General features: G+C 34.8%; 1 protein-coding gene across 1 annotated transcript in view; it reads left to right on the forward strand.

The window, feature by feature from the left end:
* THO2 overlaps positions 1–15256 on the forward strand; it is a 161773-nt gene that overhangs the window by 85752 nt on the left and 60765 nt on the right. The window contains exons 15-20 of the mRNA XM_089819141.1: positions 1124–1292; positions 1424–1666; positions 1915–1995; positions 2158–2277; positions 2385–2444; positions 5458–5585. Coding sequence (XP_089675267.1) covers positions 1124–1292; positions 1424–1666; positions 1915–1995; positions 2158–2277; positions 2385–2444; positions 5458–5585 — 801 coding nt within the window. The remainder of the gene's footprint in view (positions 1–1123; positions 1293–1423; positions 1667–1914; positions 1996–2157; positions 2278–2384; positions 2445–5457; positions 5586–15256) is intronic.

A 15256-nucleotide genomic window follows, 5' to 3' on the forward strand; every position in this document is an offset into this window, starting at 1 on the left:
GTATAAACAACTATTTAATACCATTATTCAAATTTAATAGCAAGAGTACAGAAAATCAGGTGAAATTAGTGTTGAATTTTTTTCTATCATCATCGAATCTTGGAAAACTTAACAAATGAAACACATTGAAGATTTATGAGTTAGGAATTGAACCCTTTCTGTTTTTTCCACAGATGCTGAACCTAGCTCTTAGACAATTCCTTCACAATTCGATCTATATTAAAGAAAATTTTCAACTGCCTAAAATTTATCTGTAGTTAGTTTACTTTTATTGTTTCAAATTAGATCTCATAGAGGTTCTTACTTGAAAATATTGTCCTTACCTCGTCAACATTTGCCCCCTGAAATAATGTAGTCCAACAGTTACAGGGTCTATGTCTTTGAAAGGTTTACTGTCGTGGTGAGGCAGATATATGGTGAGGCAGATATACTTGGAAGATTTAGAAGATACATTCATGCTGGTGGACATTCAAGAAATTACTCACATGCATCTCAGATTTCATTGTTGGAGCTTGAATTAATTCTTCACGCAGCTAATTCTTGTGGATTAATGATCACTCTTTTGCTTTTAAAATGAAAAACAAATTGAAATACCAATTCAGAAATTGCTTTGACAAATGAATGAAAGTGTTTATAACCATGCACAGTTGATGCGCGAAGCAAATTTGTCTGAACAGACAAAATTGAGACGGAAGCTGAGAATGGATTTTTCGTTTTACCGTCACCTTCTATAAATGCACACTGTTTGTCTTCAGGTTGCAAAAAATATTGCTGCTCATCACCCCTTCCCCCATAAATATAATTGTACTATATAGAATTTTAATTGTGGTATGTTAATTACATTATTTTTGTCCAGATAAAAATGTTTTATTGCTTCCTTTTCTGACTTTTTAGTAGTGGCTGTACCACCGTGGAAGTTTTTTGGTAAGGAAGATTTTAGTACTTTTAAAACAAGGTTTGCATAAGCCTTGAGTGCAAATTACATTGATATTTCTAACATTTCAATCACACTAGGAACACAAACATTGTCTTTAATATTTATGCTACTATGCAAAGGCAACTCCGTTCCTTCGTCATGTTATTAACTATGGCTATGTATTGTATGGCATCTGTGTGGTTGCAGGGCTATTGAGAAGGCAATTTCATCAACCTATGTGCTTTTGAAACAATCACATTCAGCAAAACCAAACTCTTCTGGTCAATCATCATTGATTGACTTACCTAGGGAACTTTTCCAGATGCTTTCTGATGTTGGTCCATATCTTCATCGGAATGCTCTTCTTTTACAAAAGGTTGGGTTTCTGCTTTGTCTGGTATAGCAAGAAAACCTTTTATAAAAATGTTGATGTTCATCTTAAATATGTTGTTTGTTAATGAATTGATCAAGTTTTATCTAAACCCGTTTACTCCCGAAAATTTCTAGGTGTGCAGGGTACTAAGAGGCTACTATTCAGCTACTTTGGCTCTTGTTACCTCCACTGGTAGTTCAAACATGCAGGAATTAGGGGATGGTGAACGAAAAGATCCTCGTATTAGGCTAAAGGAGGCTCGGTTAAATATTGAGGAGGCACTTGGAACATGCTTGCTTCCATCTTTACAGCTTATACCTGCAAACCCTGCTGTAGGGCTAGAGATATGGGAAGTGTTGAGCCTTCTTCAATATGAGGTTAGGTTTTTAATACACAGTAGTTATTGTCTATTTCTTTTAGCTCTTAAAATCTGATCTTCATTAACAAAGCATTTATTGGATATTGGTTCGTTTATATTTATATAGGCTTTGGAGTCTAGGGTTTTCCTTGTTTTCTTCCTACTTGTCTAGCTAATTATATGAAATTTTAGTACTATCTTAAAAATGGCTTTTCCTTTACTAGAATATGTCTATTGGATGTTATTTATTCAAATTCTTCTGTCTAGGCACGTTATCGTTTATATGGCGAATGGGAGAAAGATGATGAACGCATTCCACTTGTTTTAGCAGCACGATTAAATGCTAAGGTGATGTAGTAACTTCCAGATCTTCATAATTATTCTAATCATAAGTTTCCCTAGTTGGCATTTATAACTTTCTTCCTTCGTCTTCCTCATGTTTCCTATTTGTGCTGCAACAAGCATCTGGATATTGCTGCAAGTTATATTTACTAGTGTTGAAAATTGCAGTTGGATACTAGGAGGATCCTAAAACGTCTTGCAAAGGATAATTTGAAGCAACTTGGTCGAATGGTGGCGAAAATAGCTCATGCCAACCCAATGACTGTCCTTCGCACAATAGTGCATCAGGTATGCACTTATACCTATTGGTAAAGAGTGTACATAAGCAATTATGGTTTCCTCTCTTACATTCTGCTAGTATGTGCTATTGCTTAAAGATTGTTTGAAATGTTCAGATTGAAGCGTATAAGGATATGATTGCTCCTGTTGTGGATGCATTCAAGTATTTGACTCAAGTGAGCATATCTGTCCTTTATTTTACTCTGGCTCCTAGTTTTATCTATTCTTAGCAGATGTTTTATGTAATTTTCTTTTGAGAATTGTTGAAATAAAATTTGATTTTCTGAGTTTTATAGTTGATGACAGTAGAACATTGCTGAAAGTTTATGATCCAGGTTGCATTGCCTGCTTTTTAATTTCAGGGCTATTGGAGTATGTATAAATGGATAACTTTTTTTTAGAATGGTTATTTTGATGTAGATACCCAGCCAAAATTTCATGTTTTGCCTGAAACACCCCGTCTTTGCCTTTGATATATTGAGTTAAAAAGAAAAGAAAAACTATGATACATAGGGATACATACCCAGGGTTTTTTACATAACCCTGCATCAGGGGTGTTTCCTGGGGTCTGACACTTGAAACAATACATGCTTTGAGCAATATATTTGGATTTGAAAAGGTGTATAGAGTAACGATTTACAAGAATGCATCCGGCACTTAAATTAAGGATTATATAATTTATATGTCAATGTAATGAATGATTCTAGAATTTATATATGTTTTCAAATGCCGCCCTGTTTGCTGTCCCTTGCTGACCCCAAAAGTGGCCTAAATGTCCCCAAAATGCTGCATCGGGGGTGTTTCCTCGGGTCTGACACTTGAAACAATACATGCTTTGAGCAATATATTTGGATTTGAAAAGGTGTATAGAGTAACCATTTACAAGAATGCATCCAGCACTTAAATTAAGGATTCTATAATTTATATGTCAATATAATGAATGATTCTTGAATTTATATATGTTTTCAAATGCCGCCCTGTTTATTGTCCCTTGCTGAGCCCAAAAGTAGCCTAAATGTCCCCAAAATGCTTTATATCCCATCCTCGTGTCACAGAAACTTGGTGGAACATAGAAACAAAGGAGAAAAAAAATCATATAAAATCTAAATTATAAGAACTAAAAGAAAGAACATTGAAGAAGTTAATTCTTATCCCTAATACTGTCTAATCTATATTATATGAATTGTCATTAATTTCTTTATGAAAATTACATTATTAACCATTAAAAAAATAGATATGTAAATTTTATTCTAATAGGACCATATTGCTTTGCACCAAATGACACTTTCTCTTGTTTTACTGCCCTGTGATCACTTGATCATTTAATCGAACTTCCTAGGAGAGATGCTGATATAGGGAATCGCTGGAGAATTCAATTAGAGTATTGCAGGAGATTTCTAAAAGAGCATAGAAAGATTCAGTATCAGGACTGGTCTTTGAATCAGAGCTATCCTCTGAGACCACAGAGGAAGCAACTGTTAAGAAGATTAGTATAGAATAGGAGGACTGGAACCTTGAGACTTTTATAAAGAAGAGACTTTTATAAAGAAAAGAATAATTGAATAGCATTCACAAGATCTTACAGCCCTTAAACAATAGTCATTAAAATTTAATTCAACCCAAAAATAACCAGTTTTCTAAATAGCTTCAGTCATCTCAAGAAATCAGTAAACTAAAATATAAACAAACTTCATTCACAAGATCTTACAGACATTTAAGAATAGTTTTTTCATTATATTAAATCAAATACAAATTAACCAGTTTCCTAGTTAGCTTCAGTCAAATTGAGGTTACTGTCCAACCTTTCCTTATCTGCTGCATTTGTATTTAACTATGATCTAATCGACTTGCTTATAACAATAGAAATAACATTCTGAGCAGGGTCTTCTTTGATACCAAAAGATATTTATAATTTTATCTGTTTAAAATTTATCTTTCCTGCTGCTCCTTTGTTTGGATTGTTGCTCCCAGTTAGGATTGCATCTTGCATTTTCAGCTGCCTTTAAATCATTATCACTGCATTTATTTTCATCTTTAATAGCAATCACTTAGGACACTAACTTCAGACTTGGCAACCACTGTTTTGAATATCTTTGCAGAAACTACTTCTTTGGCATGAATGTTTTCTTAAATTTGGAGTGTGTTATCTTCCCTTATCCTTTATCCGTAATGTTTGTTAACTGTTCTTCTGACCCGAGAAGCTAAATTTAAATGTTTTTTTTGTTTTGTTTTGTATGAATAAAAATATGGTAAAATGATGATTGCAAGAGGTTGTAGGTGTTGGAAATTGAAATGTTAGGCTATAGAGACATCACCAACTGTTAGCATGCTTGGCATAAGAAATGAACATACTCAGACCACTGGATTGTACGGTATCAACAAACTTATTTGTAATTACATATTTCAAATTAGGATCTAGGAAGGCTGGCAATCTCTAGCATTGCTCCTTTTGCTGGCTTTCACATCGTCGTATGGTGCAACCATCCACAACAAAGAATGAGTCCTAGTGCTTGATCTGCTTGGTAGGAGTTTGGTTGGGCCCACAGAGGGCATGGACAGAGTATGTACTGCACCTGGATTTTATTGATCCTGTACTTGTTTTGGAAGATATTTTTGCTTGAAGTGGTAGATTTTTGAAGAAGAGAAATGGCTCCTATCTCAGCCAATCTCTATTTCATTGTGATTTTTGTAATGGTTGATGATGAATGATTCAGCAAGATAATATTTTCAGGAGTTGTCTTGTGAGTTGAGTAAATTAATAGAAACATTGTTTGCAGCAGCCAAATAACCAGATTGTGGACCCACAGAATGAAGCAAGAGCTAGGAGAATTAGTTCATAATTTTCATTTTTGTTGTTTACCTCAATCATTTGTAATAATAAATGCTTGGGTTGAAGTCCAACTCTGATCTTGTGAGAAGAAATTTTCACAAAACATTTTTTTTTGAGTTTCTGCTTTGCTTAATATGGGTAATAAATTTGTTTTAGAAGCTGGTAATGTTCTAGGGTTAAGAAAATGTAGGAAATACATATTGGAGGACCTTTAATGTTTTAGATTCTAGAATAGAAATGTTTTTATTGCTTGTCACAAAATAATACTTTTTGAAAGCATTATATTTTGTCTGCAAGATTATGTTGATAAACCCAGTTCAATGATTGTAAGCACTTTGATCACCGTTTAAATGTTGCAGCTTGAATATGATGTACTAGAGTATGTTGTAATTGAACGCTTGGCACAAGGAGGGCGTGAAAAGTTGAAAGAAGATGGCCTCAACTTATCAGACTGGCTGCAGTCACTGGCATCATTTTGGGGTCATTTGTATGTTCAGGATTATGCTCTTTTGCTATTAGATATTTAAGATAGTGGTTTAGATAATTAAATTTCCTGATAGTATTGGTAAAAATTAAAAGATTCATTCATATGGCTCATTTTATTTATTTATATGAATATATTATTTTTGAAATTTATAGATTTGATGCAATTCTAGTCGAAAAGATGAGCCTGGTTAGTTAAAACATGTCCTCTATGACATGAAATCATCAATATTGAACTCATGATTATAAGCACCCTAGTCATCCTTGCAAATCATTACTGATGAATAGTTCTCTCTCATGGATATTCTTAATTATGCTATTGCGGGAAGTAGCAGCCAATAAAAGATCAGCAGACTCTAGTATTACAGTTCAACCTTGAAACAAATTTGCTTACTTCATCCAGAGATTGTCTTAAAATTTCCTGATAACTATGTGGCAAACTTAACACTTAACTTTCCATAATTCTATTGATGTATGGAACCAATGGAAGGAATATTACTGCATTGTTTACGCCAGTCAATTGATGATACATTAGATTATATAAGAATTGTTTGGGTTTTAGGTTGGCAATTTTACTAGCAAATGGAGAGTGAACATGTCTTGTGAGAAGCATCCAGTTTATAGTTATCATCAAAGTCTGATCTGACATTTCTTTCAATTTTGTTTCTTTGTCAATTAGTAGTCAATTTCATGGATCAGTAAACTTCAGCATTATGATCTTTTATCGAGACTTCTTATGTTGTGTTTTTACTGCTGTATTTGATTCTATGCATTGTGTCAATTATAAACTATCTATGTACAAATTTGGGTTTTTTTGCCTTTCCTGAAACCCCATCGCCTGTTATTGGAGAAACATTACATTTTGTGCTGAAGGCATTCGCTAGATGAAGTGAACCCACTTTTTGAAATCAATGGTTTAGAATATAAAATAATATTGTAATATTGATATAATGGTCATCTTGGTATTTAGAAATTTCATTTTGCATCTTTTGTCTTTAGTTATGAAATGATAATTGATAACTTGATATTGACAGTGGAGACAAAGGTTCCTTGAATAGAGAATACAAGACGAATTTTCCATAATAGAAATGATCGAGAACAGAAACAAGAAACATGAAACACAAAAGTAAATTTTGTACAACTAAGGGTAAAAGACATAAAAGGAAGTTTCTATTTATCAACCAAGATGACCATTAAAACAATATTCTAATATTATTCTAACACACTCCCTTAGTGATCATCCATCGAACTACAGTAGAGAAGATTGACATAATTTACAAGTCATTTGGCTATGAATGTATAGAATGTTAATGTTGTAGCTTCAGTCAGATTGAATTGACCTAGAGATAATTCTTCTATGGTTATTGGTTAATTATCAGTTAGACAAACCCTCATATATCTACTTATATTTTATATATAGATAGATATAGATATATAGATATGTTATATATTAGTAATAATATTATCTAATTAATGATTAACTTATAAATTACCATAGAGACATGTCTCTTCTATGCATATTTATATAATATTCAATTCTGCATTTGGAACACACATACATAATGGCAGTGTTATTACATTTGCAGAATAAGATCCTAAAAAATATAACATGGTATCAGAGCAGATTCGAACCCCTGGGAATAAAAGCAAGTGTCTAGTATAAAATATACACTGAAAATTTTAACAATACAAAGCACCAGGCTTGCCACTCCATCCTACAGCAAAGATTTCAGTACCCCATTTGGTCGGCAACCGGTTTTGAGAAAAGGAAAGCAAAGTTACCAATCATTATCGAATAAATGAATGAATGACAGTACATGCACCAGAGCCATCTGAAATATATGGTGAACAATTGGGAAGTCTTATCGAATCAACGGAAGATAATAAAAACAACGCAATTACCAAGTGGCATGAGGCCGTAAGCTGTCAGAATTCACAGGGATCCGATCAACACATTTTATATGGCCAGCCTATAAACTCAGAAGGAACAAAGAGGTACCCTTGAAAGCATCGCACTAGCATGAAGGATTACATTCAAAGAAGACCAGCAATCTGGGGAGATTGACGACAGAGTTATCGAGCAAGCACTAACAAATTAATGAACGAGTAACAATTGGATAACTCTCAATTAGTTAAAATAAATGAAGAATGGCATCGTCATCATGTTTATAAATATGAAAATCAGTACAAAAAGCCTAAAGAGAATGTGCATCGAATTTAAGAGTGATGAGCCTAAGACTGAGCTGGCACTTGCTGCCCACATATACGAAAGCTTCTGATAGGTTGGTTTTTGTTTACCATTAAGTCCACAGACCTATCATATATTTTAGATGCCTCTTTCAGTTGGTCCAACATATGTATGTAGATTGCAATGGATGTTAAGGGACTGGGTTACATCATAAGCAATTACTTTCTCACAGCCAAATTTTGTCTCTTCAATGCCAGTACATTCACTATTTACCACATGGCCATCACCATTCACAGATGATAATATTAAGCCACTGACACTACCATCATGATTATTGGCTGTGTGACTCCCAAGTTTTACAATACTCCTTTTTTGCAAAAGCTACAGCAACAATGATCGGCATGCCATAGTGAACTCTTCTTGGCTTAATCACTTTCAAAGAAGTATGCTTTCTGTATACTAAAATATTGAATTCAGATTTTTGAATATATTGGCACATCTCATAAGTGGCTGAAAGCTATTTTAAAGAATTAATTAAGTGCCAAGCTTACGATCAAGATATAATGGAAATTGATTATTAAGAAGGGCATTGATTATTTACAAGGGACAATTGGACATTCAATTTAATATTATACATTTCCTCACCTTGGAGCGGCAGTACATGTATCAAAACCATAAAACACGTAGGAAGAGCGATTACCAGTAGCAAAATGCAGTGTTAGTGTGTACTAATAGAGATCGTATTCTTCAGATAAGATCGATATAGTCTCTTAATAGAAGTAGAGAGACACGACAATAATCTGTTCCAGAACCTTGGGAGGAGTTTTGCGGATAAGAAAGAAACAGTGTTTGAGTAGACGTCAATCAAATCAGAGTATGTATTGTGAGAAATAGTATGGGCATGGAATATATGAATTACTAAAATGGAAGATATATGTCATTTGTGAACTTTACAAACCTCACTATATTTTACCGTGGGCGTCATTGTGGGAGGAACCTTATTATAATTTATAAATATAATTATTGGTAAAGAATATATATATGTGCCTTGGAGCTATAATATTGGAGGCTTCACACCAAAGAACATGATTTTTTTTTGGATCGGTAATCGGTTTTCTTAAAAATTAATTAAAAATATAAGCACAAAACATCATCAAATTGGATTAAGTCCAGCTATCAGTTACCTCTTCTACCCTTCAGACTTACAATCCTTCCCTCTCGCTTTAGCTTATTTTCATCTATAAGCCTTTCTCTCTAGTCTAGATAAAATTTACAATCTAAAGTCCTACATAATTAGAATTAACCCAAAGAACATTTTTATAGACCTGAAATATGAGCTGATACATAATATCGACATTTGAGCTCTGTCTCCTCTTATGCTGGATCATCGTCTGTCTGCGGTTCTAACATTGCAAAATTCAAAACTGGTATCCTTCCACAATTTTGCATAGCTGACTAGATTTCACTTTATCCTTTATGCTCTATCCTTCTCGTCATTTCCAAACAACAAAATGTTTTGCACGTCTCTCAACCACCGCATGCCCATCGTCCTCAAAATTGTGTGTTCTCTTTCCTCGTCCAACAGCTCTCAGTCTCCACCTGATCCTAATAGGGAGCCTCCACTGCTTCTTCTGTGACGAGGAACATTTCTCCACGGTCTAATGACTGCTGCTTGCTCAGATCATTCCACATGCCCCACTTCCCTCACAACTCTCTGCTAGGCTTCCTCTGCCTTCCGATAGATCAGAGGTTTGTCAACTCGAGCTTTTCAATGCAGAAAGGGCACATAGCCAAAGCGTCAAGCATCGTCCTCATTAGCAAAACACTCGCTTTTATCTTGCCCGATACCTGGAATTGACCACTCCATTATTGGTTCTAGTCCATCAAGCATATTTTCTACAGACAAAGCTCGCGCTATAGATTCCACTTCATATGTGCTCTTATTCAGTTCCAAACCCGAAGCGATGAAGACTGAAATCATGTCCAGGTTTGTTGACCTTTTTATTGCTCGTTCTTGGAACTGGTCTCCAATAACCCCCATCACCGCCGAGATCATCTCCTCCATTTTTTATTTTAAGTAATCCTTTCACTCGTTCCCATTCTGCAGGTCCTTTAAAGGCCTTCAGCTGTATGTCTGAATCCACTGTGAATGGTCTCTATATTTGCCCTTTTCCTCGTTTTTTAGAAACCGCCTCACTTTCTTACCAACTCTATCGTAGCAGATGGTAATTATAGTCAGTTTAATTTGCACTACACTCTTCCCTTCACACGCCTTCTCTGTCACCTCACAATCAATTCTTTTTTTGGGTGTAGCAATGTTGCTGAAAACCACCATCCTGTCCTTCAAGACAGTGTCATTAATTGTTTTCCATAATTACATGCTTCCAACACATCTTCCACCATCTTGAAGAAGATTGCCGTTATCTTAAGAGTAATAACGCATGTCTACGACAATCACTGAAATTCTCCATCATCATTTCTCCAATATTGGATAAAGTCATTTATCCTAGTACTACTCCAGCCTGAGCGTGCTTAACTACGGAGTTTCCTCCATGGTTAAACCCAAAGCTTGCAACCCCATTTGCAAAACCTTCACCAAGTGTTGTGCCTTATGAACCATTCATTAGAAAGCCCCTTAAGCTCATCAATTGATAAGTAGGAGATAATTTCCAGAGCAAGTCAAATTGTGATATTGCTATCAGGATTTAACTGTGTGATTTTTGAGTCAGACTCATTGACCCATGTTTCATGAGTAGCGATTCAACATGAATCCATCTCTCATGAGAATAAATGGAACACTTAGCACTCATTGGATCTAGGTGATGCTCGCAGGGGTGAAGCACCGAGACTTCTTGGGAGGTCACCCATCCCAGTACTACTCTAGCTTGAGTGCACTTAACTACGGAGTTTCCTCTATGGTTAAACCCAAAGCTTGCAACCCCATTTGCAAAACCTTCCTACTTATCAATTGATGAGCTTAAGGGGCTTTCTAATGAATGGTTTGTAAGGCACAACACTTGGTGAAGGTTTTGCAAATGGGGTTGCAAGCTTTGGGTTTAACCATGGAGGAAACTCCGTAGTTAAGCGCGCTCAGGCTGGAGTAGTATTGGGATGGGTGACCTCCCGGGAAGTCCCAGTGCTTCACCCCTGTTAGCATCACCTAGATCCAATGAGTGCTAAGTGTTCCATTTATTCTCATGAGAGATGGATTTATGTTGAATCACTATTCATGAAACATGGATCAATGAGTTTGACTCAAAAATACACAGTTAAATCCGGATAGCAATATCACAAAGTAATCACTTGCAAGGTTTCTCCTATTGCTTTGTAAATTCTGTTCCAAATTCTATCCACTGATTCTGCAGTCTCTAGAAAAATTCGTCTATTTCTCTCCTTCCACAGCTCCCATATAACTATTGAAGGATTGATGATCCATAATTTTGGAAAGGTCGATTTCTTGAAGTCTTTTGGCCAACCTTGAAACAAAGGCCATATCTTATTTAGTAGTGGGCTGGACCATTATAAATGATATCTCAATTTTTCCTAACATACCTAGCAAAAGCTTCTGCCTTCTGCAGACAGTCCTTATCTCAACATAATTTTGAGGGCCAATCCTCTATGCTGTTTGCTCTACGTACCAACTGGTACCTCACTTTTGTTGAGTATCTACCACTTTTCGTTTCGCACCATATAACCTTATCATCTTTCTCCCTAATGACAACACTCCTTTCACAGAAAATCTTCTGAATCACCCTTTTCTGATCCTCTGATAATCTCAAGGGAGTCCAATCTTTCCATCCCCATTGAGGGCCTAAAGGAGATTCCTTCCTTTCAATGTAGTCTGTTACTTTGTCCCCCCATTCTCTCACTAAGATTTGTTTTGTTAGTTTTTAGAGATCTTTGATAGACAAAACTATTACAATAGATATGAACAGTAGTAAATATTCTTGAATAACTGCAGAACAAAATTGTTCTTTAAATGGTGAATGTTCTTGAATTGCTGAGATGCAAAATATCTTCCAATGAATATTGCTGATAACACGTACTGCTAAAGGAGGAGAATGTTGAGAATTTATCTTGTAATTATAATGCAGATCGTTGGGACTTATAATGCCATGTATTGATTGTTGTCCTCAACAATTTGCATATACACTTATATGTTTGTGAAGATCCATGACCCCGTAAGGTCATGAATCTACGTGGCCTTTGGCGACGTAGGGTCATGCCTCTACGGAGGCATAACTAACAACTTGTTTGTTAGTGTAAATCAAAATATCCACAATGCTTTAGTATAAGCAATCGGTGCCATAATACAAGACCACCGATAACATGAATAATGTAAAGTTTGCCTATAGTAATTTTGAATGATGATAAGCCAAATGCATGTATATATGTATATATACATATGTATAAATGTAGATATACATACGTACATACATATGTACATATATAAGTGTGTGTGTGTGTGTGTGTATGTTTGAATCTATCATATCATAATTTACAATTACTTTATAATTACTTTTTCTGATGCTATACATCAACACTCCCTCTTAGCAAGGGAGAAGTAATACACCTTTAGATTTCATAATAGAATATCTGAACACATTATCTGATCTTAACACTTTGAAACAATGACTATTCAAATAATTAAAATCACCATGCTATGAACACTATCATAACATATATTATGATCTCTAATTGTTTGAAACAATATCTAGAGTAATCATAATGGATTCGTTATCTATGATCTCTAATTTGTCCGAAACAATATCTAGAGATGTCCACGGTAATAGGCCTATCATTTGCAAGATCGTCATCTTACAAATGATTACCTTCTGAATATATATGTCTATGAAAGATCATCACCTTTCATTACATATCGGATGCAATTAAACAACAATAGAAGCATAAACTCATATGAATTGAAAACTTAAATTCAATATTCAATATTACAATTTAATCATACCATGTTTTTCTTTGAAATATTTCAACCTCACTTTAGCAAGAGGCTTAGTAAAGATATCTGTTATTTGCTCATTAGTAATGATGTACTCCAGTTGAATGATTCCTTGATCCACCATATTTCTAATGTAGTGTTAAGGAATTTCAATATGTTTGGAACAATTGTAAAAAACTGGATTAGCTGAAAGCTTGATGCAACTTTGATTATTACAATAAATCACAGTGGGCTTTAAAGGTCTTTTGAATAAATCTACTAACAACTTTCGTAGCCATACCGTTTCTCTAGCACCCAAGGAAGAGGCAATGTATTCTGCTTTGGCAGAACTTAATGCAACTGAAGACTGTTTTCTGCTGAACTAAGAAACCATTCTAGATGCTAGACTGAAGCAACATCCAGAAGTACTCTTACGTTCAGGAGGACCGCTTGCTCAATCGGAATCAAAATATTCATGAAGTTTGATGCTGACTTGATCATATTTGATTCCCATGCCAATAGTACCTTTTAGATATCTCAAAATGTATTTAGCTGCATGTAGATGTATCCTCTTTGGTGCACACATAAACTAACTCAGGGTGTTAGTTGCATAACATATGTCAGGACGAGTATTCACCAAATACATTAAAGATCCAATAATCTATCTATACTAAGTAGAATTTGTAGGTTTTGATTTGATTATATCATCCTTCAACTTGTGTAGATTGACTTCCATAGGAGTAGAAGCTGGTTTACATTCCATCATTCCAAATTTTGTTAAAATATCGACTGTATATTTTCCTTGATTCAGAAAAATGTAGTTATCCTGTTGCTAGACTTTCAATCCAAGAAAGTAGTGTAGAAGACCTAAATTTTTCATTTCAAACTCTGCAGTGAGTTCTTGCTTGCATTTCTTTATGAGTTGTTCTTCACCTGTTATCAACAAATCATCAACATATAACACAAGAATAATCATATCATCACCATCTTTTTTGATGTATAAGTTAGGATTAGCTTCGTTTTTAGAATATCCTAAATTCATTAGATAGTTGTCTATCTTTTCATACCATGATCTGGGAGCCTGTTTGAGACCATATAGTGCTTTCTTTAATTTACAAACGTGAGTTTTGCTATCATGAGTGTTGAATCCGTTTGGTTGCTCGATATAAACTTCTTCTTCAATTTTGCCATTTAGGAACGCTGTTTTGACATCCATTTGATGAACCTTCCATCCTTCGGATGCTGCGATAGCCAAGATGGTTCTAACTGAAGTATATTTAGCAACTGGTGCAAATGTTTCTTCATAATCGATGCCTTCTTTCTGTGAGAAACCTCGTGCTACAAATCTGACTTTGTACTTTTCAATGCTGCCATCAGATGCATGCTTAATTTTAAACAACCATTTAGAAGAAACAACTGATTTGTTTTTAGGCCTCGGTACAACATCCCATACATCATTTTTTAGTATGGAATTATATTCTTCAATCACTGCTTCTTTCCAAGACTGACTTGAAAGTGCTTCTTTAACGTTTGAAGGTTCTGTTTTTATAAGTTCAGTTAATAATGCAACATAACATGACTGATTTCTCGTTCTTTTACTTTCTCGAATCACTTCATTAGGTTCAACTTGATTTTCTTCTATCATTTTTTTAGCCCAAAGTGGCCTCTTTTTATTGTTGACATTTTTCGAATCATGATTAGATGTAGCGGTAGAGGATGGTTCAATAACATTCTCACTTTCAATTTCTGCTTGGTGATTTTCATCTACTTCAAGAATAGATTCAGTAATAGATTCATCACTGTTTCTAGAAATATTAAAGGCGATCTTCTTCAAATTTCACATCTCTACTAATCTCAATTGTTCTTTGACTTGGAATAAAGACCATGTAGCCTTTGGTTGTTTCACTGTATCCAATGAGTATCCCCTTCTTTCTGGATGGTTCTAGTTTTGTTGTTTTCTCTTTAGGAATGTGGATATAAATAGGACATCCAAATATTGTTAGATGACTTAGATCTGGTTTAATACTCGTAAATGCTTCTTCAAGAGTGTTGTTCTCTAATATTGAGTGTGGACATTTGTTTTGAATGTAGACTGCAGTGTTAGATGCTTTAGCCTAGAAAGAAGTATGAAGATTTTAATTGTGCATCATTGTTCTAGCTGACTCAACAATTGATCTATTTTTACGTTCTGCAACTCCATTCTGTTGAGGATTATATGGTACAAAAAACTCCCTCTTAATTCCAACAGCAATGCAAAAGTTTTTAAAAATCTCGGAGATGTATTTACCTCCATTGTTTGAACTTAGTATTTTTATTTTCTGTCTTGACTGCTTTTCAACTAGGGCTTTGAATCCTTTGAATTTTGATAATACTTCAGCTGATTCTTTCTATTTTAGAAAGTAGATCCAGGTTCTTCTAGAGTAATCATCAATAAAAATTACATAACAGAGACACCCGTTAAGAGAAGGTACATGTTGGTTCCCCAAACTACAGATTGGAATCCTACGAGCTTTGCCTGCTCGATGTTGGGATATCCAACTGGTTAAGGCCA

This window comes from Cupressus sempervirens, chromosome 3, assembly GCF_028749045.1.
Source record: "Cupressus sempervirens isolate cs-2001-9-10 chromosome 3, ASM2874904v1, whole genome shotgun sequence".
Taxonomy (NCBI): Eukaryota; Viridiplantae; Streptophyta; class Pinopsida; order Cupressales; family Cupressaceae; genus Cupressus; species Cupressus sempervirens.